Here is a 25,191-nt window from a genome sequence, read left to right on the forward strand (position 1 = left end):
TTTTGTATGAAAGGATTATTGCTTGGTTTAGAAACTATACTTTACAACGAGATTTTATTAGTGAATTTCTAAACCGTCAAAAAATCCGTTCGTCAAAATGGCGCCGTTGCCGGGGATTGCAATGGTGTTATGTTATTGGTTATTGTACATATGTGAATAGTGTGAATATCTTGCTTTTTGCTTTATTTGCTAGTTGTAGAATTTTATTTCTCTTATTTTCCATTATCTTTTGATTTTTGTTTTCTCTTTCCATTATGAATTCTCATTTTGGCTATGAGTGTGATTACAACTATGTTGTAGGTGATGGGAGCTACAATGAAGATGTGTGTCAAGGATGGGATAACCAAAGGTGGGAGGAGCCATATGCTTATGATCAATCCTCTTGGCAACAACCCCCACCAATGCACTATGAGGAAGAGCCATTCTTTGATGCATATCAATCAAATGGCTATGGTGGATCTCCTTGTGATTTCCAAGAACCACCATTATATGCCTATGAGTCATATCCTCAACATGAGTCTCAACCACACTCACAAGCCTATTTTCAACAAACACCTCCATATGACCATGATCCTTACCTACCATACCAACCTCCTTTTGAACCATATGAGCCATACATGGAACCACAATTCCAAGATTACTACTCCCAAGAACCACTTCAATACACACCACCACCTTACCAAGAAGAACCACCTTCCTATAATGAACTCTTTCTCCAAGACAATGAACCCTCTTATCCACCCCAATTCTCAATGGATGAAACCCTTAGCCTTATACTTCAAGGGCAAGGAGAAATGCAAAGGGAGACACTAGAATTTATGGCTACCTTGACCAAGGTAGTAAGCATTTTAGCCTCCCAATGCTTGAGCACTCAAAGCACTCCCATGATCACATGTGGAGAACCAATTAAAGAGCATAGCATGAAGGAAAGATTAGAAACTCCGGTGGAAAAGGAGGAATGCCACTTTGTATTAGAACAATTGGAGGAGCCTATGATCATTAAAGAAGAGGAAGAAGTGGTTGAAGACTTAGGAGATGCGGAACCTCCATGGGAAGCTAAAATCAAAGAAAATCCCTCCAAGAAGAGTAAATTTGATGTTAAGGAGGAATGTGCACAACCTCCGAGGCATATTCTATATGAAGACTTGGAGAGAATGAAGCAAGAATTGAGTTCCCTTGGTGATGAAGATCATGCACCCAATCTTCTTGGTGAAGAATCCTTTGAATTTGAAGAACCTTCTCCCAATGAATTTAAAAATGATATGGAGGTAGATTTCTCTCAACCTCCCATTTATGACTTGAGTGATGGAGACGAGTTAGATGAAGTTGATGAACAAAGGATTGAGAATGAAGAAGTTTATGAAGAGGTGGAGATTGACAAGGAAGAACACAAGGGAGTAAAGCTTGCTAGCACGTTGGAGATACCTCTCCCCAAGCCACCACCATCCATTCTCTCATTCAAGTGGGTAAATTCCTTATGCTCAAGCTTTATTATTCCCCTTGAATATGGTTTACTTAAGACGGATGGTCAACTAAGACATATTTGTGGCTTTAAGAGTAAAAAGGAGATGGTTAGTGGTTGGAAGCATCCTTCACACGCGCACATGACGCGTACGCGCCACTCTCGAAATAAGCCAACGACGCGCGCGCGCCATGTGTGCGTACGCGCGGATTTCTTTCTCCCATCCACTTTTCTTTTCTTCTCCTCTTTTCAATTCTTTCCTTCTCCTTTCTTCTTCCCTTCTCCTACCCCTCGTCCAACACTTCCAAACACCATGGACAACCATTTATTTTAGTTAACAAATTAGTTAGTTAGTTAGTTGATTAGCTAGTTTTAGTTTAGTTTTCATTTTATTTTCTCTCTTTTCATCATAAGTGTTGGAGTATTGACTTTGTTTACTATACATTGCTATATCCCTTATTGCCTAAATGCTATTTTAGCATGAATGTTTTTAGATAATCTTTGTTGGATTCTATGATTGAGGTTATATTTTGTTACTTGGTTTTGAGTTCTTCATGCTTACCTTTTGAAAAAATACCAAGTGATGAGAATTGTCTTCGAGCTTATAACTCTTTTGAATTGCATGTTGTAGCTAGCCACCATGTGATTTGGATCCTTTTCCCTCGATTAGGCAACCTCTTGATGGATGATGTTGTCCATTTACCTTAATGCATTGTGTTCATGATTATATGCACCCATATGTGTTTGACTTGAATGCTTTCATGCTTCTCTAATGCTTGTCTTACCTTACAAGCTTACTTAAAGCATCTCAAACACACTAGGATAAGTGAAGTGCATGCTTCTTTTGTGACATAGCTTTTATGCTAATGTGTATTCTAAACCGCGCAATTTAGAATTCACACACCTAATATTTCTTAATGTCACACTAATTCACTCACCTCATTCTAGTGATTTACCTCATTCCAACAATGTATGCTTCCTTGCTTTTATATCTTCTCATCTTATGGTGTTATATTTTTGTTTTTCATAACGAATACACCACAAGCAACCATGGAAGCGGAAGAAAGAACACATAGCAATCCGGAGAGTCGCCGTACCCCCTTGCTCATCTTTGAGTGCACCGAGGACGGTGCAAACTTTTAAGTGTGGGGAGGTCGTCCGACCGGTCGGCGATTTTGGGTGACAAATTTCTAATCCCAACACTTTTGCATCTCATTCTAGGATTTTAGGATTTTTACTTGCATTTTCTTATTTTTGCATATGTATACACAATAAGCTTAGTCAAGATAATGAGAATTTTTCAAGATTTCTATCTATAGGGCATGTCAATTGATTTGAGTGGAAAACTTTTCATAGAACTTGCTTGAATTATATATTTTGTGGAACATGATTTATGAGCTAAGAACACAAGCTTGTGAGATTTGAGCCTAACGGTGTGGTTACATCTTATAACCACTTATTTTTCCTTCTTGTGTGCATTATTCTCTTTCTATGATTGTAATCTTTGATTTGTTTGAATCTATATGTCCATTATTTTGTGTATTCATGCATTTATGTGATTGAGGCCATCATTTTATTAGCTCACTTACCCAAATGGCCTTACCTTTTATCTTCCTTTGTTAGCCAAATTTGAGCCTACGCTTAACCCATTTATTCCTTAATTTAGCACATTACAAGCCTTAAAGCGAAAAACAATAAATGTCCTTATTTTTGGTGCATATATGCTTCTTGGGAATTGATTTATTTCGACCAAGCAATTGTATTCATTTAGATAGTTGCATTTAGGTAGGTTGCACTTAGTTAGTTTCCATTAAATAAATGCCATGCCCTTTACTTCATTCTTGGTTTAAGCATGAGGACATGCTTGGTTTAAGTGTGGGGAGGTTGACAAACCCCATTTGTAGGGTTTATCTTCTATTGATTTTTGGGGATTTTATCACCTTTTACCCACATGTATTCAATGAAATAGCATGGTTTTGTGATTGTCTCCTTATTTGTACCTAGATGTGAAAACATGCTTTTAGACCCTTAATTTGATGGTTTTTCATTCACCTTTGATTCCATAAGATGCCTTGATATACTTGTTAGTGATTTCAGATTGAAAAGGCTAGGAATGGATCAAAGGAGTGAAGAAGAAAGCATACAAAGTGGAGAAATCATGAAAAGTCAAAGAAGTTGAACTTGCCCATGGACGCGCGCGCACACCTGGCGCTTGCGCGCACCTGCGAATCACCCCATGGACGCGTACGCGTGCTGTGCGCGTACGCGTCGGTGCTGGTTTATGATTTTTTAATGAAAAACGTGACCAACGAATTCTCAAGGGTTATGGGGCCCAATCCCAACCAACTTTGGCGCCAAAGATGCTATTTAAAGCCAAGGATTGAAGAGCAAGGGGAATTCCAATCATACACACTCATTAGGATTAGTTTAGAGTTAGTTTCTAGAGAGAGAAGCTCTCTCTTCTCTCTAGGATTAGGATTAGGATTAGGTTTAGTTTTTAGATCTAGATTTTAATTCATCTTCTTCTACTTCTATCTTCTCAATTCCTTGTTGTTACATTCATTCTTCTTCCACCCTTTTGTTGTAATTTCCTTTATGTTGTTCTTACATTTTGTTGTAGATCTACTTTTGTTCCTTCCTTTCTCTTTCAATTCAATTCAAGGTAAATCATAATAATTGTGTTCATTTGATTTGTTGTTGTTTAATTCCTTGCAAATTGAGTAGTGTAGATTTACTTTTCTTGCACTTTTACTATGCTTTCCTTTTATGCCTTCCAAGTGTTTGATGAAATGCTTGGTTGGATTTTAGAGTAGAGTTTTATGTTCTTGGCTTGGAAAGGTAACTTAGGAACTCTTGAGTTACTAATGTCCAAGTAATTGATGATTGGGATCCATTAACTCTAGTTCTCACTACTTGAATTAGTGGAGAGTTAGGACTTATGGAGTAGGATTGATATAGCTTATTTGACTTTCCTTTACTACTAGTTAGAGGATGATTTAATGAGATTAATCCTTGCCAATTCTCATATTGTGGTTAGTGATTAGGATAGAGATCCTTGGCCACCAACCCTTGCCAAGACCTTTTTAGCTATTAGTTTACTTTCTTGCCATTTATCTTTCATGCTCCATATCAAAACCCCAAAATACAATCCATAACCAATAACAAGACACTTCATTGTAATTCCTAGGGAGAACGACCCGAGGTTTAAATACTTCGGTTTATAAATTTTAGGGGTTTGTACTAGTGACAAACAAATTTTTGCATGAAAGGATTATTGTTGGTTTAGAGACTATACTTCAACGATATTTCATTTGTGAAATTCTAAACCGTCAAAAATTCATTCATCACTGAGCGGATTAAGAAACTTGAGAAAGAAATCAGGAAGGTGGATGATATGGTTAGTAGTGGACGGTATGATGGTACAACAGAGGCTAGGAGAAAGACATTAGTGAGGTGTTACGAAAAGTGGTATCTAAGACAGGAGATGCATTGGAAGCAAATGTCAAGATCTCGGCATGCCAATGAGATGGATCGGAACTCAAGGTACTTCCATAATATAGCTTCAGTGAGAAGAAGGAATAACAGGATTGAGTCATTGGGGCTTAATGGGAGGCTAGTGAGGAATCAAGCAAGAATCAAGATTGCGGTTCGGGACTTTTACAAATGCCTATACCACCAAGAATTGTCCCCAAGGGTGACCTTTAGGGATGGATTAGTTAATCGTTTAGAGAGGAAGGAAGTAGAAATCTTAGAGGCGTTATCGTCAGTAGAGGAAGTGAAGGAGGCAGTTTGGGATTGTGAATCTTCTAAGGCTCCAGGGAGTGATGGATACAACATGTATTTTATAAAAAAGTATTGGAATGAGATTGGAACGGAATTCACTGCAGCTGTGATTGATTTCTTTGTGACAGCAAAATTACCAGCAGACGCTAATGTCACATGGGTAGTGCTGGCTCCGAAATTCGTTGGGGCTAAGGAGATAAAAGATCTCAGACCTATCAGTATGGTTGGGTGTGTCTATAAGGTAATCTCTAAATTGTTGACACGTAGGATGAGGAGTGTTATGCCAGGCTTAGTTGGAGAATCATAGAGTGCCTTTGTGAAGGGGAGAAAGATACATGATGGAGCGTTAATTGCATGTGAAACTGTGCAATGGTTAAAACTGAAGAAGAAGGCATCAGCAATTATTAAACTCGACTTTCAAAAAGCCTATGACAGAGTCAAATGGTGCTTTGTTGATACTGTGCTGGAGAAGATGGGCTTTGGAAGAACATGGAGGGCGTGGATTAGGGAGTGTGTTACATCGGCTTCTATCTCTATTCTGGTGAATGGGTCACCATCGAAACCATTCAAGATGGAGAGGGAACTGCGTCAAGGTGACCCTTTATTGCCGTTTTTGTTTGTTCTAGTGGTGGATGTGCTTAACAGGATGATCGGGGAGGCAGTTAGAAATGGTCGGATATCTCCACTCTTAGTCGGTAGGGACAATATATAGTTATCACACTTACAATTTGTTGATGACACTATATTGTTCTGTCCACCGGAGGAGGAGACACTGAGAAACTATAAAAGGCTTCTAAGGTGTTTTGAAATGATGTCTGGATTGAGCATTAACTTTGAAAAGTCTAACTTGGTAACAGTGAACTGCATCTCAGTGTGGGTCAATCAGATGTGCCAGCTACTAGGTTGTCAAGAGGCAGCTCTACCGGTGAGGTACCTGGGCATTAGCCTAGGAGCAAATCCGCGGTTGGTAAAAACTTGGAAGCCGGTTCTAGATAAGGTGGAAGAGAAACTCAGCTTGTGGAAAGCAAAGATCCTTAGTAAGGCTGGTAAGATGGTACTTATTAAGTCGGTAATTAACAGCCTACCTATTTATTACTTGAGTTTGTACAAGATGCCTAATGCGGTTGCACGAAGAATTATATCCTTGCAGAGGAGGTTCTTTTTGGGGAAGGATGATGGTCGACCTGGTATGGCCCTTGTGAAGTGGGAACTGATCCAGGCACCAAAGAAGTTAGGAGGATTGGGGGTGGGTGATGCGGTGGTTCAAAATATGGCTTTACTATTTAAATGGTGGTGGCGGTTCTCTAAGGAGGACTGCCCCCTATGGAAGAAGATTGTATGCTCCTGCAATAGCTTGAACCCAAATCACATGTTGTCAACTCAGACATTGCCGAAGAAAGGGGGACCATGGAGAGACATATGTCAAGTGCAAATAAGGGAGCAACATGTCAGGCAGAAGATGATTGAAGGCCTTGCTATGGAAGTAGGAGATGGAAGATCCACCAGATTTTAGGAGGATACATGGCTGCAAGTGGGGAAGCTGAAGGACTTCTTTCCGAGACTCTTCTTGATTTCAAACAAAAAAGGATCAGTAATTGGAGAGTGTGGGTTCTGGGATGGGATAGAGTGGGTCTGGCACTTCCAATGGAGAAGAGAACTACGACAATGGGAGATAGACACATTGAACCAACTATTTCATGTTTTGCAATTTGTTAGACTAATAGCAGATGTGCAAGATAGAGTGGTCTGGAAATTTGATAAGGAATGCATTTATTCTACTAACTCATTCGTTCAGGTATTGCAGGAAGAGACTTTGGATGAGGAGCTTCTGAGATAGGTTCACAAACGAGATCTGAAAAGGTCTAGTTCCACCTCGAGTGGAGTTATTTGCTTGGTTTGTATTGGTAGGCCGGATCAATACAAAGGACCGACTAAGTAGGTTGGGGATACTACAACAGAATGATACTTTGTGCGTGCTGTGTAAGAAAGATATTAAAAATATACAACATTTATTTATTACTTGTGAGTACTCTTGGCAGGTGTGGTGTGCTTGGATCTCGGCGTTTGGACAGATGTGGGTTGTCCCGAGTATCTTGAAGGACCATTTTGAGAGTTGGAGATCAGTGCAGATGAGAAAAGAGAGGCGCAACTATCGGCTACTTGGATACTTTTCAGTTATATGGAATATTTGGTTACGCCGAAATGATGCCATTTTTTACAGCAAGATAACAGAAATTAACGACTGTGTGCAACAATCATTTTCATGTGCTACGGAGTGGTGTTGTAAATAACTCATGTTGTTGATGGTTATGTCGGAGATGACATAAAAATTGTTATATTTTTATTATTATTGTCTTAGTCTTACTTTACTCCACTTGCTTGTTGAGCTCTTATTTTCAAAAAAAAAACTGTAAATACCAATATATCATGGCTCTGAAAAATGAAAACGGATCAATTGGTCGGCCAAAAAAAAGTTCTCAGTCCCATTTGGTCAATCGAAGAAATAGCCCAAACTAAAAACTACTTTTGGACCAAAAAATTCGAACAGTAACCAGTAAACCAAAATCCTATCCTGACACAAAAATAAAAGAAGCAAAAATTAGAAATTAGAAGTAGAAATTTGCTTCTTTTTCTGGGCTTAGAGTGAGAAGTAGAAATAGATATATGTGGGTCCTCCTCTTATCTTCCAGAACTAGAGGAGATGAAGATAAAAACACAAGCTGAGTGCTATGCTTGTGTTTATGTGTGGCCCGTCACTAAAAGGAGTAGGCTATTTTAGATTGTGTTTTGTAAGTGAGTAACGGGCCAAATCTCCAATCCTAGCCAATTACTTTATAAAAATTCCATACTCTATTTATTAGTGAATGCAATGGTGATGAAGGTATTCATGTTCTTCACGTGATGAAAAGGACGTGGCATCCTCTGCTTTGTTCTGTGTGTTAGTGTGGTTGTTATGGGCAGAGACAAGATATCTGCTATGTCACAGGAATCACTGTTAGCTGTTCTCTAATTGAAATATCTAATTATGGCTAATGCGATTTTAATAATTATAATTAATGAAGTGGGCCTTTTTTAGCAATTTTGAACAATTGAATATTCTTTTGGGTTATTTTTAGTAGTAATGTGGACTGAATCCTATTTGGCCACCGCTAAGATAAAGATTCTAAAAATAACTTTTGTTAAAAGATGTTTACGTGGTAAAATTTAAACCATACATTCTAAACCACATTTTTTACTACAAAACATTTAAAACTATAGCATTTTATAAGAAAAGCGTCACCTAATGAAAAAAACAAATAAATTAAAAGATTTAAGAGAAGAAATAATTAAATTATCAAAATTAATAGATCAAAAACTAATGATTTTAACTAATGTTAATTGTACTGACACTGAATTTTTAAAATCAATACAAAATAATTTTTCTCAAAATCTTTATTTTACTATAAGTTTTATTGAAAGACTTCAAAAACCTGAAAAAACTTATATTTCACACGGAGTTTCTAAAAAATGTTACCATAGAAATGATTTTTCACATCTTTATCAGACTTTTAACCCACAATTAAATTCTATAGTAGATATGCTTGAAGAAATATTAGTATCCATAAAATTTCAAAGAAATAAGGAAAAAGAGGAATCCAATATAAACGAAATTGAACAGATATTAAATAAATATTTTCAGAAAGATAATCCCAAAAAAGAAAAATTTTAAAATATAGCCAACATAACAGAACTAAAAGTAAAACCACCATTAAAATTATGAATATTGAAGAAAAATTAGAAGAAGTTACAATGCTTTTTAAACAATTAAAAATGGCTCAAGAAAATAATATTATGGAACAAGAATTTCAAATAGAAGAAGAACTAGTAAATTCTGAAAATATAGAAAATGAAAAACACATCCTAGATTATTCAAGTGATGAAGAACCAGCAATTCCAATACAAGTAAAAAATGAAGCTGGAACATCTAAGGATAATCAATCTCAATTTAAATGGGAAACAGGTTTTGAAAATTATGCTTTTAAAAAGGGATTTATGAATAAAAATTCAAAGTATACAAAAATACCATCAAAATACGTTCCTAAAATCCAGGAACAGGAAGGAGAAAGAATGCTCGATTTAGACGGTAAAAAGAATGAAAAAGAAATTTTCGAGAACTGGTTGAATTCCTTCTTATTAGAAGCCTTTACTAATCCAAAACTTAGTGAATTGTCTGAAAGAGATATCTGGAATTATATAGGGTTTCATACTAAAGGAACTATAAGAGATTATATGACATCAATAGAAAACCATTAGAAGAATCAGATGATAATTTAGACTATATTTTTGAATATGTCTCAGAAACAGACTCAGAGACTGAGCAATAATACTACATTTATTACTATAAAAATAACAGAAAAGTTTATAAATGCTTTTATAGATACTGGAGCAACACAATGCTTTGCCAGTACAAATATAAAACTTGATTGGAAAAAATTAAAGAAACCGTTAAGAGTTAGAATAGCTGACAAATCAATACATAAAATTGACCAAAAAACAGAAATGGTTGAAATATTTATTCAAAATTATAGGTTCATTGTTCCATCTATATATATGTTAGATTCTGGAATAGATTTTATCATAGGAAATAATTTCTTAAAGCTATATCATCCATTCATTCAAGAATTAACATATATAGTTTTAAAAGCTCCACACAATTCTTCAATAAATCAAAAATCAAAACGTATAAAAATACCAACTACTACTATAGATAAGATTTTAAAATTTAAAATATTTTCTATATTAGAAACATGTTATTTAAATTTATATTTCAGATAAATATCCCAAAAAATAATCTTGAAATAAAAATAGAAGAACTTTTGGGTGAAATTTGCGCTGATAATCCTTTAGATATTAAAAATACAAATAAAGAATTAGTAAGTATTAAATTAAAAGATCCTACAAACACAACTAGAAAATGGATAAATACAGACAGATTTACAAACAGATTTAGTCTTTATTACAGACGAATTTTTGGTTACCGACAAAATTACCGACGGATTTTGTCCCTCTGTAAAAGCCCCGTCGGAAATTATTTACCGACGAATTTTTTTTCCGTCGAAAAATTACCGACGGATTTTTACTAGTTACCGACAGATTTTTCCTCTGTAAATTCTCCCTCCATTTCCTGAAGGCGACAAACTTATAGACGGATTTTTCATCTGTAATTACAGACGAATTTTCAGACGAATTTTCCGTCTGTAATTACAGGTAGATTTTCAGACGGATTTTCCGTCTGTAATTATAGGCGAATTTTCAGACGGATTTTTCGTCTGTAATTACAGATGGATTTTTCGACAGATTTTCCGTCTGTAATTTAAACTTTGGAAAATCATGATTACAGACAAAAAATCTGTCTGTAAGGTAAAATAGAATTTTTTTTACTTTTTCTAATTACAAAATAAACTTGTTTTCATACAAAATAAATATAAATTTAATACAAATTTTTATCTAATTTATATTCGAATATTTATAATATTTCACAAAATAAACAAATTCATCGTATTAAAAATAAACAATATTTACAATAAATTATTCAATATGAATTTAAGATACAGCTGAAGTGATTTCATTTGTTCTAGGGTCAGCACTTTCTAAAGAAACGCCACAAGGATCTTCTTTAACCAGAAGGGCAAGAACATTGAGTGAGCTCCATGTTTTTGTCACATTGCTGCTTGAATCTCCCAAAGTAACAGCAAAGACAGCATCAAATCCTCCTGCTCCTGGAACTCCAGCCAACAACACTCCTTCCAAGTTTAGTGTAGCATCTAAAAGTTTTGTTTGTGATTCTGGTTCAATTTGTATGAATTACAAGGAAAGAGTAGTGATATTCTACCAGCAGATATAATTTATAATCAACATCATTCAAACAGAAGAAGCCTAATAATAAGTGCCAAATCAATTAAGGGAACTTACAGGAACACCTGCAGCCTCACCCATTAGGCGCATATGATATCTAATCCCAAGCATAGCTTCTTTTGCACCTATCAATGCTTTAATAACTGCTTCCTTTTTGGGTTCAGAAGCTTGCTCTATCCACTGCGAGAATTGCATTTTCAACATCAACACAAGAAGAAAAGCAAGAACATGAGAGCCTGAAGTGTAGTCTCAAGAACATGATATCACATATGTGCATTAGAAATTCAGTCACACCACTTGAAACTGAAAACCAGGCAAACAGTAAAGTTGGATATATAATCTCTTTCAAACCCATCAAAAGTCAACTTAATTGTATAAGTCTAATAGTAAAGATGTCCTATCTTATTAAAATAACTAATAAACAGGAATGTAGAAATTTAATCTAATGCAAGACATACCATAAGGCCAAAATGTTCTAGTTATTTAACAGTGAGCATTATCAATCAATTTACTCTACATACCATAAGGCCAAAATGTTCTAGTCCTTAGGCTACAGATTATCACTTCCTTTTTAATCAATGCGGATGAGTTAAACCAGTTACACATATCATGATAAATTAACCTTATGCTAGTTATTATGTACTTCAACAACCACTACATATTCTCAAAGGTAACTGAGATAAATGGAACAACCATAAATAATCTTGGAGAAGCATCATAGTCATTATTTTTATATGCTCCTTTAATAAATAATCTTGTATTTTTTCTAGAAATGGAAGAATATAAAACACTCATATAAATCAAATGTGTAATGCAGGATCCAAATTTAATACCTCATGAAAAAATTTAGCTTATTTTTACTTTCTTATTGTTTTTGGAAAAGGAAGTAATAATTGAAAATGGATGTTATGAACTGTTTGATGAAATAAGCAATGGAAATAGAATCAGGCATCAAGAGCTTGGTGAGCCGAATCCATAACATGGTTCTGCATATAACCTCTTGCATGTCTGTTTATTCAATTCCTTCAATTCCTTTGCAGTAGTGTCACAACAAACACAACTGAGAAGAGGTTTATTATTATTGGCTAGCAGTGTATCACTACTTCTCCCAAAAAGTTTAACAAATAAAAGAAGACAATATAAATTATTATATCTCAATTGTACTCAAACTAAACTTTTTTCCATATACCACAATCTAAAGTAATGCAAGTTATTTCTTGATTCCTTCTCAGGCGGCTGGCGGCTGCAACTACTTAGTTGCATTGTAATATGCTATTATTTTCTTTTTCTAATTGCTCTGGGACCATTTGTTTCACTTCTATTTTTGAAATCATCATTTATAGCAATGATGTGCAAAACAGATTTGATTAAGTATAAACCTCCATTGTTGAATCAATCCATTTGAATCCGATGCTAAAATCAATAGCAGGAATAACCAGCCGTGCTCTGCAGTTATTCAAATCTCCATAGTAAAAGCAATTGCTTGAACAGAACTTTAAGATAAATCAAGAAAACAGCTCAAATTAGCAGATTATTGAAAAAATCGAACTAAATTTTTGGTACTCCAGTTTGCAAATAGTAATAATGATATTACATAAGAGACAGAGAGTCCCAGGAAAACGAAAAGGCTGTGTGTAGCTATGTACCTTTGACAAAAATTTTGGAAGAAATTGCTCGGAGGAAAAGAAGCTGAGAAAGAGAGCGGTGCTGTTGACACCATATTTGCCGCAGACCCTCCATGCTTCAGCTTCATCATTGGGCAAGAATATTCGTCATGGTTATGAAACAAGCCACATATCTTACAAGATTTTCCAACACCAAAAAATAAAATAAAAAACAGCAAATGACAAGCAAAAATATGCTGCTACACTTTTCCCCATAAAGGGCTAAAGTGAACTTAAAGCATGTATATACAGTTGATACATCGAAGTGAATCTGAAGATTGTACCAATCCATAAAATTTTAATTGCAAAACCATCATCAGAAGCATATATATAAGAGGCCTAAAACATGAAACTTGAAGCAACTAATAAAACTTAATCATGAGTTGCATTTCTAAACTAAATGAAAAAGAATGAAAATATTCTTCACACAGTTCACGAGCTCTATGTAACAGGTAGATTGAGCATAATTATACCCCTGATCTTCTAAACTTCCAAACTTCACTTGAGTTCCTCCAATAACAAAACCTTTCTAAATATGCCGAAAACTTATACTTTCTGCTCACCTCAGGACAACTGCAGTTGTATATCTAAATTAAAAAGAGAGGTTAGTGGCAGACATATATATCAGCAAAAGGAAAACTAATCTGAAACTAATACAAGTCAAACAACCAAATAAACAGAAACACCGTCATTAAGAAGTAACCATAAGCTTTCAAGTTATAGAACAAACACACAAATTGAACAGTACAAAGTACCCTTTTCATGTAAGGAGAATCTGCACATCACTGAATATGAAGATAAGTAATTTATAGAAAAACTAAAGGGATAAAACAAAACACATTCTTGTAATGTAATGTATCGTAGAATAAATGGATAAAAATGAAGGTAAAAGACATCACAGTCATTGTATCAAACATGTGGTGATCATTACCCCAAGTGGTGCCAATACAGAAGGCCTTCTCCTTTTGCACTTCCAAATACTCCTGCCAAATAAATAAATAAACAGGGAGTTTAAAAACGAATTAGAATTAGTATTCATAATTTCATCTGAATCAGAAGTGAAAGCGTGAAGCAGCTGAGGTGTTCACCTTGTCGAGATCCTCACGAGAACGAGAGGTTCTCGTAGTTCTTGTACTGCTTCAATCGAGTTTCGCGGTACTTCTGTAGCTGTGGTTAAGCTTCACCCATGAAATCCGTTGTATATCCTTTCCATGGAGATTTAGCACAGCCACATGCAGGAGGAGACAGAGACCGGCGACGCAGGAGGAAAAACAGAGCGTTACGGGTTTCAGCCATAGAGGAAGGAGCGACGTTTGAAGGCTTACGAGAGAGTGAGCACGACGGAGGCTTTGAGACGGAGGGAGCGGCGAAGCAGGGGTTGGAAGTGCGACGAAGTTCTGGAATTAGGGTTGGAGGCGCGACGAAGCTCTGGGGTTAGGGTTGGATGCGGCGGCGGAGGGAGCCCGTGCGACGCAAGGTATGACGGAGAGAGATCTGTGACGTCAGCGGCGGCGACAGCGGCGGACGAAGCTGGTGTGATGGAGAGAAGAAGCAACTCGGTGACGGAGAGAGGAACAAGCTCATTTGATATGGGTAGAGTGTAAATGGATCGAGTGGATAGAGATAAGATTAGGGTTATCTCAATATTTACTGACGGAAAATTTAAATTACAGACGGATTTTCCGTCTGTAATAATTTAACAAAACGCACAATTTTGTCTATTTAATTACAGACGGATTTTCCATCTGTAACCATTTTTCACGGAAAAAAAAAATAATTTTTTCGATGGAATTATTGACGGATTTTTTTCTGTCTGTAATTTATGCTAATCCATTTTTTTAGTTTTCCGACAAAAAATCCCTCTGAAATTCCCTCTGTATTTCCGTGGGATAAAATCCGTCGGAAATATCCGTCAGTAATAACTAGTTTTCTAGTAGTGAAAGGAAATAAATGTTCCAAATAAAATTCCTTATTCCGTAAGAGATAGAGAGGAGTTCTCATTAGAATGTAAAGATCTTTTGGAAAAAGGAATTATAAGATTAAGTAAAAGTCCTCATGCGGCTCCAGCCTTTTATGTCGAAAACAATAATGAAATTAAAAGGGAAAAACGAAGAATGGTAATTAATTATAAGAAGATGAATGAAGCAACTGTTGGTGATGCTCATAAACTTCCAAGAAAAGATTATATTTTAGAAAAAATCAAAGGAGCAACTTGGTTTTCATCTCTCGATGTAAAATAAGGATATTGGCAACTTCGTTTAGACGAAGAAACAAAGAAATTAACTGCTTTTACTTGCCCAACAAAAGAATCAAGTGTGTTGCTCTATAAATGGAATGTTTTACCATTCGGATTAAAACAAGCCCCAGGTATCTATCAAAGATTTATGGAAGAAAATCTAAAAGAGTTAAATGAATTTGTTTTAGTTTACATTGATGATATATTAATTTTTACAAAACAAGATAAAGAAGATCATCTTCAAAAATTATTAATAGTATTAGAAAGATGTAAAGAAAAATGATTAGTTCTTAGCAAAAAGAAAGCAAGAATAGCAAAACAAGAAATAGAATTTCTTGGATTAATTCTATACACTCAAGGAAAGTTAAAACTTCAACCAAATGTTTTAAAAAAGGTAAATTTATTTTCTAATAAAATAGAAGATAGAAAATAATTACAAAGATTTTTAGGGTGTATAAATTATATTTCTGATCAAGAATTTTTAAAGAATATAACAAAATACACTAAAACTTATTTCCAAAAATAAGTACTAAAAAAGAATGGAAATGGGAAGAAGAAGATAGTATGCAAATTCAAAAAGTCAAAGAATTATGTAAAAAGCTTCCAGAACTTTATATTCTAGAAGAAAATGACTACTTAATAGTAGAAACAGATGCTTCAGACATAACTTGGTCAGAATGTCTAAAAGCTAAGAAAGCTATAAAAAGCTTGGAACAAGAAAAAGAATCACTAGATTCTAAATATTCCCCAAAGGAATTACTTTGCAGGTATATTTCAGGGACATTTACACCAACAGAACAGAGATATAATACTCATGAAAAGGAAACTCTAGCAGCAATTAAAACTCTTAAAAAATGAAAAATTGATTTACTACCCAAAGAATTTACATTAAGGACAGATTCAAGTTACCTAACAGGTTTCATACGATATAATTTAAAAGTTGATTATAATCATGGACGATTGGTAAGATGGCAATTATTTTGTTACAATATCCAATAAAATTAAATATATCAAGGGTGACAAAAATATTATTGCAGATAAATTAACAAGAGAATGGAGTTCGTTTACAACGCATTAGATCAAGAAATTCAAAAATATGAGCAAGAACTCAAAAAATACAAGCATTGTCAGGAAATAAGGACACAGGTCCAATCCCTCAAGAAGGCCATTGAAGCAATGAAATCAACACAACAAGCAAAACCATTAGAGTTCAGCTAGCTAAGCATGGTGGACAAATTAGGAGGAGAAAAAATTTCAGAAAATAAAATAATTGCTGAAATTATTAAAAAATCCACCCAAGATAAAAAATATTTTGTAATTTATAATGGCCCCATGAAAGGAGTATATGATGCCTGGAAAAAAGCAGCACCATTCACACATCAATCAAAGATAATTCATAAAGGAGGATTTTTAACGCTGGAAGAGGCAAAGGAATCCTTCAGGGAATATGTTCACCCAGAGCAAACCCTAAGAAGAGCAGATAAAGCTCCAATTCAAGCCCAAAGAACAGGAATAATGAGAAACATTCCTACAAGGGCTGAAATCAAGGAAAAGAAAAGGGTCTATAGATCAAATCTCAGAGAAACCCTTAATATAATCCTGAATTTGACTGAAGAAAAAAGGGCAATTTTGGGATATTATCCTATTGCCAAAGAACAGCTAACAAAACTGGTTATTTTTCCAGATGCTTCCCCATCTGACACTTATCAGTTTTTCCAGTATGGATTAATTGATACAATTTTAATTTTTAATGATCTAAAAATTATTAGTGAGTTTCCTGCAGGATTCGTTGATGCAGTAAAGAGATTTAAAAATATGATTGACAATGTAAATCCAAGGGATGTATCCCTAAAATTTACAAATAGTCAACCTATTTTTAATGAAGAAGAAGAATGCTTGGTTCCAGCATACCAAGTAATATTCATGTCCGTTTTTTCAGGAAATTTTCAATCAATTGATCAAATTCAAGATTTAACAATTTACAGTCATGAAAGAAGACTAGCCAGCACGCACTACAAGAAAATGGAACATTTGTAACAAAAAATTTGTATCAAATTTAAAATTGTTACAAAAAAATAGTATTTTGTAATAATAATATGTGATTGTTACAAAAGAATAATGTTTTGTAACAACATTACAAGTTGTTGCAAAACATGATAATATTTTGTAACAACCTGTTTTATTTTGTTACAAATTATGTTAGTTTTTGTAACGAGATGGTGTTTTGACCAAAAACACAAGTTGCAAAAGTTCAAAATATTTTGTAACAAATTTTGTTTTTTGTTTCAAAAACTTCAATTATTTTGTAACAAAAAATTAATTTGTCACAAAATTCAATATTGTTCGTAACAAGTTAATTATTTGTCACAAAATATAAATATATTTTATAACAATTTTTTTAAAATGTTAAACACTTTAAGAGTAAAAAAAATTGTGTATATATTTAAATTAATTTACTTATATCTAATATTTTTTTTAAATTAGCATTTGAGTGAAAATAAATTACAAATTGAATTTGAAAAGTATTTTTAAGATAGAAATTTTATATTTAATTTAATTTTTAATTATTATTTTATCTTTTTAATTATTTCATAAAATTACACTACTAAGCCTACTTTTAATAAAAATACCTAAACTACCCCCACACCACCCTAAACCCTAACACTACACTCATCTCTCTCACACTCACCCTCACCCACGGCACACACACAACTCACCCACACACACAAAGAACAGAAAGAAGAACAAGAAGAAAGGGAAAAGAAAAGAGAGTGCGGGTTGAGAGAGAAGAGGGGAGGGAGCAGCTCGCCGCGTCGTCGCACACCACCGCCGCGCTGCCAAGGCTGTTGCGTTGTCGACGAAGAGGAGAGAGAGAGGTCGAACGCAGGGAGCTTTCCTCGTCGCGTCGCCATTTTGCCGTCGCCCTCACCACGAATCGCTGCCGTCGTGCTCGTGGGCATGAGGGAAGCCATCGCTGCCGGCTTCGTCGGGTCTTTGACGCCAAACCCGTCCTTGCCGCCACCACTGGAAGCACGAACAGAGGAGAGAAGTCGTCGCCGTCAAGCCAGCTGCCACTAGCGTCGTTCATGTCTGCCGCAGTCACCGTCGGAAGCCGCCGTCAGTTAGGGCAGGCAAAGGGGGAAATACAAACAACCAGAAAGAGGAGAAGAACATTGGTGGCTGTTTTCTTAGCCATCGCCGCCGAAGGAAGATCTGCCATGGTTGTCTCCTCTGTCACTACCACGATCGCCGTTCCGATTCCCATTCTCGAAACCGTAACCCTTTTCACACTTGTTCTATTTTAAACTTTGTTTCTTTACTATGTTCCTGTTTTACTCATGGTAGCATATACCTCTAATTTAGTTCAGCCCCTTTGCTTCACCTGTTTCTCTACTGCAATCATCTGGAATACTGGCATTGATGCTATTACGAATCTGGATTCCCTATTTTGCTGCAACCATGGTTACTGCTGTGAGAGCTAATGCAGCTGCTGTCTTGATTATGTTAAAACGTAAGACTACTGCTATCTCGGTTGAACTTGTTGAGTGGTTAGTAGTGGTCTAGCCAGCTGTCTCGCCGTAATTTCGCCTCCGGTTTCTTTTAATTGCAACATCAAGGTAGGGGGTTTAACTTAAACAATTTTAATTTAAGAATGCTTACAAGATTTATTGAATAACTACAAATAGATTTAATAGCTGTGAGTAATTGATTAATTATGTGAATGTTGAATTGTGGCTGAAATTGTGATTAGAATGGTTGAGATTGTGATTTGAAATTGTTGATTTAGTGTTTGATTGATTATGTGGATTGTGAATTGTTTGACAAATAATTGTTGTGAATGCTGAATTTGATGGATTGTATTGGTTGATTACTATTGAGCTGGTTAGTAAATATATTGTAATGGTGGTGGAATTGATTGGTGATTGCTTTGAGATTTGATTTTGAGAGGTACTAAAAGGGTTGAATTTTGAAACACTAAACTACTTGTTGAAAATCTGAGTTTTGAAATGAAATGGCAAATAATTCTCTCTCAGGTTCTCTTCCATCACATATCAGCCTTAAAAACATGGAATAGCTAAACTTGTATGGAAACAAACTTAAAAGTAGCATATCCAATGCTACAAAGCTTAATTACATGGACTTGAAGTTAAATAAATTCAGTGGAGTTATCCCAAATACTATTGGGAATTTAAGAAATCTTCGGCAGCTTGATTTACGATACAATATTTAACCACTCATTCTTCCACTCTTGAATTAATATATCATTCTTCCTTGTGTGATCTTTACAAATCAGAAAATCCATTCCATGTAAAGCTTCCCAAGTCAATTAGAAATATGTTCAATTTGAAACTATTTGATGCTGATGCTTACAGTATTGATGGTGAAATCCCTTTGAAAATTAGAAACTTAACCAATCTGTACACGCTAAGTGTGTACCAGAATGATTTAAGTGGAACCATTCCAACTACAATTAAAGGTTTGCAGTCTCTTCAATATTTGAATCAGTTGATGAGCAAAAACTATTTAGCCATCTTACTAGATTATTTTCAGCCATCAATTTTATTGGTAATGTGTTATGATAAACAAGTTACGTTGAGTAGTTGATTTTTGTATTCGGTTTATTAGAAAATACTTACGATTCTAAGTACTAAAGTATTGAGCGTTAACAGATATACTGCTAGAGCTTGCTAGGAGAGAAAAGAGTGCTGGAATAAAATCAGATGTGGATCTTGATATCTTCATGAATGTATGCTCTTCATTAATTATTTTTTTTCCTTCTCTTTTTCAGAAAGTATTTTCTCCTTTGTTTCTCCAGTACAAAAGCTTCTTACACAAGCTAATAATCTAATCTATTTTCTTTTGTAGTCAATAGTTTTCGGAGGACAAGAAATAGATCTTGTAGTAGAGTACATCATAAAGGTATTCATTAAGTAAATTGTGAAATAGTTTAATATTTGTTGAGTTGATAAAAATGTAAAAATAGAGATTAATAGGCTCTAGCTACTAGTATCCCGTTTCAATACAGCTTACATTATATTGACATTTTTATAAGTCTTCCAAACTCCTAAGTGCTAAGATATTTTTCACAAAGATATTAGGTTTGGACATATGTGGAGACACATTGATGGGCGATGAAATGCTCAAGAGCATCTCAGAGGGACAAAAGAAATGACTTATAACAGGTTTATTATAACATTGACATATAATTTGTCTTATATTTTAGTATGTGCTATGCTAACCAATTGATGTGAGATTTGCAGAAGACTTACTGATTGAAAATATGTTGATAATTTTGTTAATTTAAGTTTGGTTAATTAAAATTGCTATTGCCAATGATGACTTCCTGATTTCTCTTTTTTATTCATTTATTTATTTTGTTAATTGTTATTGTCAATGCAGGAGAGTTATTAATTGAAAATATGCTTCTTAGAATTTGTCATTGGGATTGGTTTATACCCTAACTTGATGTAATATAGTTATAGGTTTAGGGTATTTTTTATTGTTTAGATTTGTAACATGTTTGATTACTTTTCAAGAGAAATTTGTGTATCAGTATTTTGAGTTTAATGAAATATTTCATTTTATAGTAATTAATTTTAGTATATTTCAGTATATTTATATTATGTATGCAATTTGTATTTAAAAAATTGTTACAAAATAATTATTTTATTTTTGTAACTAAAGAAAAAAAAAACGTTACAAAATCAAGTTACATTTTGTAACAAAATTTTATGATAGAAAAAAATAGATTGTCACAAAAAATACCTTGAAGATCAAAATTTGTTACGACTTTTGTAACGACTTCTGATTTTTTGTATCAGAAAAATGTTACAAAATATTACTTTGAATTGTAACAGTTCCATTTTTTGTTACAAAAATTTTTTGTAACGGGATATACTGCAACGGCCCCTTTTTTTGTTACAAAATTCTTTTGTTTCAAAATTTTGATTTTTGTAACAATTTTTTTTTTGTTACAAATATTGCTTTTTCTTGTAGTGACATTAGCAAGGGTCTTTGAAAGAACTCAAAAAATAACGAAAGAATCTCACACAAGAATTAATTATAAAAGTAGAAATACTCTGCTTGTGTCCAGTAAAAGAAATAAAATTGAAGAAAGAGAAATGAGACTCTTGGTAGAATTTGAATCAGCATTCTACAATTTATCTAGACTTTTAGAAAAGCTCCCTGAAGGGATAAGAAGGAATCTCTGCTATTTGATAAAAGACAAAGAAGACCACAGGTGCCAGCTATGCGCCTCGAAAATATCTGAAGAAAGCAATAATAAAATGAGATCCACCCACATGATAAAAGAGGAGGATAGTGCATCTGAAACATCCCTCAACATTATTGCATAATGACGTAAGCGTTTAGGTCATAAAGCACCAATAATGTAGCTGGTGCAAGATAGTAAACAATGACGTAAGCAATGACGTCATAAGAAGGGTAAGAATGGGAATTGTCCATCAGACCCAACCATTATAAATAGATTGCTTAGGCAATTGTAGAAAGCATCAGAAAACAGAAAACAGAAGGCTAAGAGTACTCATATGCTAGGAGAGCAAGGAGAAAGCTGCCGAGGTGATTCTGTAGTCTGACAAAGAATTCCCTTAGGGAAAAATAGTTTTAAACTCCCCTATGGAGTTAATATCTACAATCTCCCCTCTGGAGATAAAAACACCTTATGTAAAATATACTAAATAAAGGAAGTTTTTCTCTAGAAAGGTACATCTTTGTCTTAGTCTCTTAGTTATGAATTATTTAGAAAGCTTAGAATTAATGGAAGAATCTGATTATTATAGATTAACTGCTTTATTAGATAATGAAAAATAGGCTATTCTAAAAATAGAACTAAATCTCAAATCAAATGAAAATTTTAATAAACAAAGTCTTTTAAAAGAAGTTTTTAATAGAAAAAATATAATATACTATGGAAAAATTCAACTTGAAGCCCCTGTAAAAATAAAATCTGCTAATGGAGAACTTGAAATAGCTTTGATAAATGATGAAGAATTGAGTAAACAGATTGAGAAAATTAAGGATCAACAAAAAAGATCTAAAATTGGATAAATTCATATTAGTACCATACAAGTCTTAATCAAATCTACATATATGAAAGGAATTAATTCACCAATAAGTTTAGCAATCTGTGACAAAAGAATTACTGATGACCCAATAGATCAAATAATTGAAATTGTTCATAGAAATTTGGCAAATGTAAATGTTAAATTTAATGCCCATCTTGGATATGCTATACCTTTATCAACTGAAAATCTTGGAAGATCTATAAGTTTAGCTTATAAATTTCATAGAAAAAGTTTAATGGAACAAGATGATGAACCATTTTCAATTACATATGCAATAAATTATGCTTTAACAAATAGCCATCATAGTATAATATTTAAAAACAGAGAAAGAATTTATGTCGATGAATTATTTCAAAAAATTGTAAAAACAGAAATGCCAAAATATAAAACTATTAAAAACCCAGTTCTATTATTAAAAGAACCATCAAGAAGATCGTTTTCATCAAATTTTCAAATAAGAGAATCTAAAATCAATAGTCCTTTAAGTTTATCTAAATTAAAAATTAAAGAAGAAAACTCTGAAATAAAAGAATTAACAAAAAAGGTCAAAAAATTAAATAAAACCCTAAATATTAAATTATGACAATAGATAAGGAAAAAATATATGTAACTTATCAAGATAAGAAATAAGAGCTCTTTGAAAGAGAGAATCGTTTGAATTATTTGTAATTTTCTGAAATAAATCAAAGAGCATTTAAAGCTCTAAAAATAATCTATAACAAGCTGAAAAAAGAAGTTGAAGAGCTAGAAAAATTAATAGAATCTCTAGAAAATAGTCATGAATCGATGATAGAGTTTGTAGAAATTCTAAAATAAATAATGTTAAACAAAACTATTTTTAGGAATTATAATAAGATTACCTAATTTACGAAGCCTAAAAAGATTGAAAAACCAGAAAATAAAATAAAAAGTAAAAGAGCAAAAAAATTAAAAAATAAAATAGAGGAGTATAAAAAAGAATTAAATAATCTTCAGGATGAAATTGATGATCTTATAATAAAAAAGATAGAAATAAGAATAATTATAAACAAGTTGGAATTAAATTTAGGAAATTTATAAATGCCTGAAAAACCATATTACGGTTTAAAAGAATTAAAGCTGTTGAAAGAAAAGATGGAGAATGAAATTGAAAAATTAGAAAGATATTTAGAAACAAGAGAAAGTGTAGAAATAAAAGAAGTTATTGAGGATTTAAGAAATTATATTAAAGAAAAAGACAAACAGATAAAAGATTTTATATATAATAATCCATGTAAAAAAGAATATTATAATTATGATAGAAATTAGAACAGAATTAAAAAATTATAAATATGAAATCAGAATTATAAATATACATCAAGGACTAGTAATAGATAATCATATAACAAATACAAGAGAAATTATAGAAATGGTTAATACTTCAGATTATGAAGTTGCAAATTATTTTTATCAAAATTCTTTGAATAGAGCACCACCAATTGAATCTATACAAATTATAAACTTATTCGAAGCAAAATATGAAGAATTAGTAGAAATTTCGAAAGAAGAATTAAAAGAAAAGTCGAAATTAAAAAATTGGTATCAGAGTCAAGTTAACGATTAAGGGTAACACTTTCTCTTTAAACAGCACTTTTAGTGATACGTTTTTAAATCAATAACAACCACAAAATAAAAAACGTCTTTACAAAAAGATAAAAATGACAACTTTATCGTAGTAGCCTCCATCTTATTTTATTACTTGAGACTATTTAAAGGAAAATTTTTTGGATGATAAAAGATTATAATAAAGATTGAACTCTATATTCATAGAATGACAAAAATCACACCTAAATTCACAAAAAAAAAAACTCAATAAATAAATCACTTTCATTATAGTTTATTTACATTGAGCTAATTATATCATAAAAGGGAACAATTTCAGAAGGATTACTGACTCTAATCAGACAATATCTCCTAAAAAACTATATCAAAGACACGCGTCATAAAATAATACTACCCACGTCACTTTCATCACCTAAAAAAAAAGACCCTTCATCATTATAGCATTTACCCTATTTATTTACTTGGTTTAAAAAAGGTTCATCCTTACCTGCCGTGGTAAATTGGAGCGCTGAGCAGGGAAAGGGAAAGGATAGGAAGAAGATCTATATACTTTAAAATTGAATGAATTAGGAAATTTAGATTGGGCTAGGGTTTGGTTGGATAAGTTGGGTCTTAATGGTCAATGTCCAAAAAAAAAAGTTCATACTTCATACTTTAACTTTGATAAATTCGTACTTCTAAAAAACATGTTTTGCTTATTTAATTTTAAATATATTAATATCAATTATATAAGTAGTCAATAAAAGGTGAATTATAAAAATTTTTTTGTAAAGATAAAGCATATTTTTTATTTCAAATGTTTATAATTTTTTTCAAAAATATTCCTAACTTTAATTTCTTTCAATTTTGTCTCTAACGTTTTTGATTAATTTAATTTTGTCCCTAACATTTTTTATGTGTGTCAAAACTATCAGTGAAAATTTTCAATTTCGTTATTAACGTTTTACATGAAACTAACATCTAGAGGTACTTTTTGACGTAAAACGAAATTAAAGACAAAATTAAATGCAACTAAACGTTAGAAATATTTTTAAAGAAAATCGCAAACATTAGAGATAAAAAAGTATGCTAATTTACCCTTTTGTATAATTATTAAATTCCAATTAATAATTCTCCTATCCTAATTCAATTATTAGATAGGAAAGAAAACATATTTGTACATTTATATAATAACATTTAATTATTTATATTTATATTTTGTGTGTTTATTTATAATTTTAATATTATTTTATTATATTTCAATTGAATTTCTGTTAAAAAAATTGAACTAAAATTTTAAATCAATCATCTAATGATCTAAATAATTCAATATTCATGTCGGTTTTTGGAACCTTACTACTTACTAGATACTATGGACATAATTTTTCTTTCTGGCTGTTTATTTTTGGACTTGGCCCTATTTGATTCTTTTGGGTTTTAAAACGTGGCCTAAAACTGAAAGAGAAACCTACGGTTGGGTTTGGTAGGCTCATGTCCAATGTCCAA

General features: G+C 33.1%; 1 protein-coding gene across 1 annotated transcript; it reads right to left on the reverse strand.

Moving 5' to 3' along the window:
- Positions 10,765 to 12,890, reverse strand: LOC107628529 (phosphomevalonate kinase, peroxisomal-like). The gene is made up of 3 exons (XM_016331171.2): positions 12,787 to 12,890; positions 11,198 to 11,320; positions 10,765 to 11,080 (listed from the first exon to the last, which is right to left on the reverse strand). The coding sequence occupies exons 2-3, from the start codon at positions 11,249 to 11,251 to the stop codon at positions 10,829 to 10,831; spliced, it is 306 nt and encodes a 101-aa protein (XP_016186657.2). The 5' UTR covers positions 11,252 to 11,320; positions 12,787 to 12,890; the 3' UTR covers positions 10,765 to 10,828.

The sequence above is a fragment of the Arachis ipaensis genome, chromosome B02, assembly GCF_000816755.2.
Source record: "Arachis ipaensis cultivar K30076 chromosome B02, Araip1.1, whole genome shotgun sequence".
Classification (NCBI taxonomy): Eukaryota; Viridiplantae; Streptophyta; class Magnoliopsida; order Fabales; family Fabaceae; genus Arachis; species Arachis ipaensis.

What these genes read in the sequence shown, in the direction of transcription:
- LOC107628529 (XM_016331171.2), bottom strand. Translation starts at nt 11,251, where the DNA reads ATGCTTGGGATTAGATATCATATGCGCCTAATGGGTGAGGCTGCAGGT. An exon ending in GTGAGGCTGCAGGTGTTCCT is followed by an intron (nt 11,081 to 11,197) that starts GTAAGTTCCCTT and finishes TAATTCATACAA; the next exon opens with ATTGAACCAGAATCACAAAC.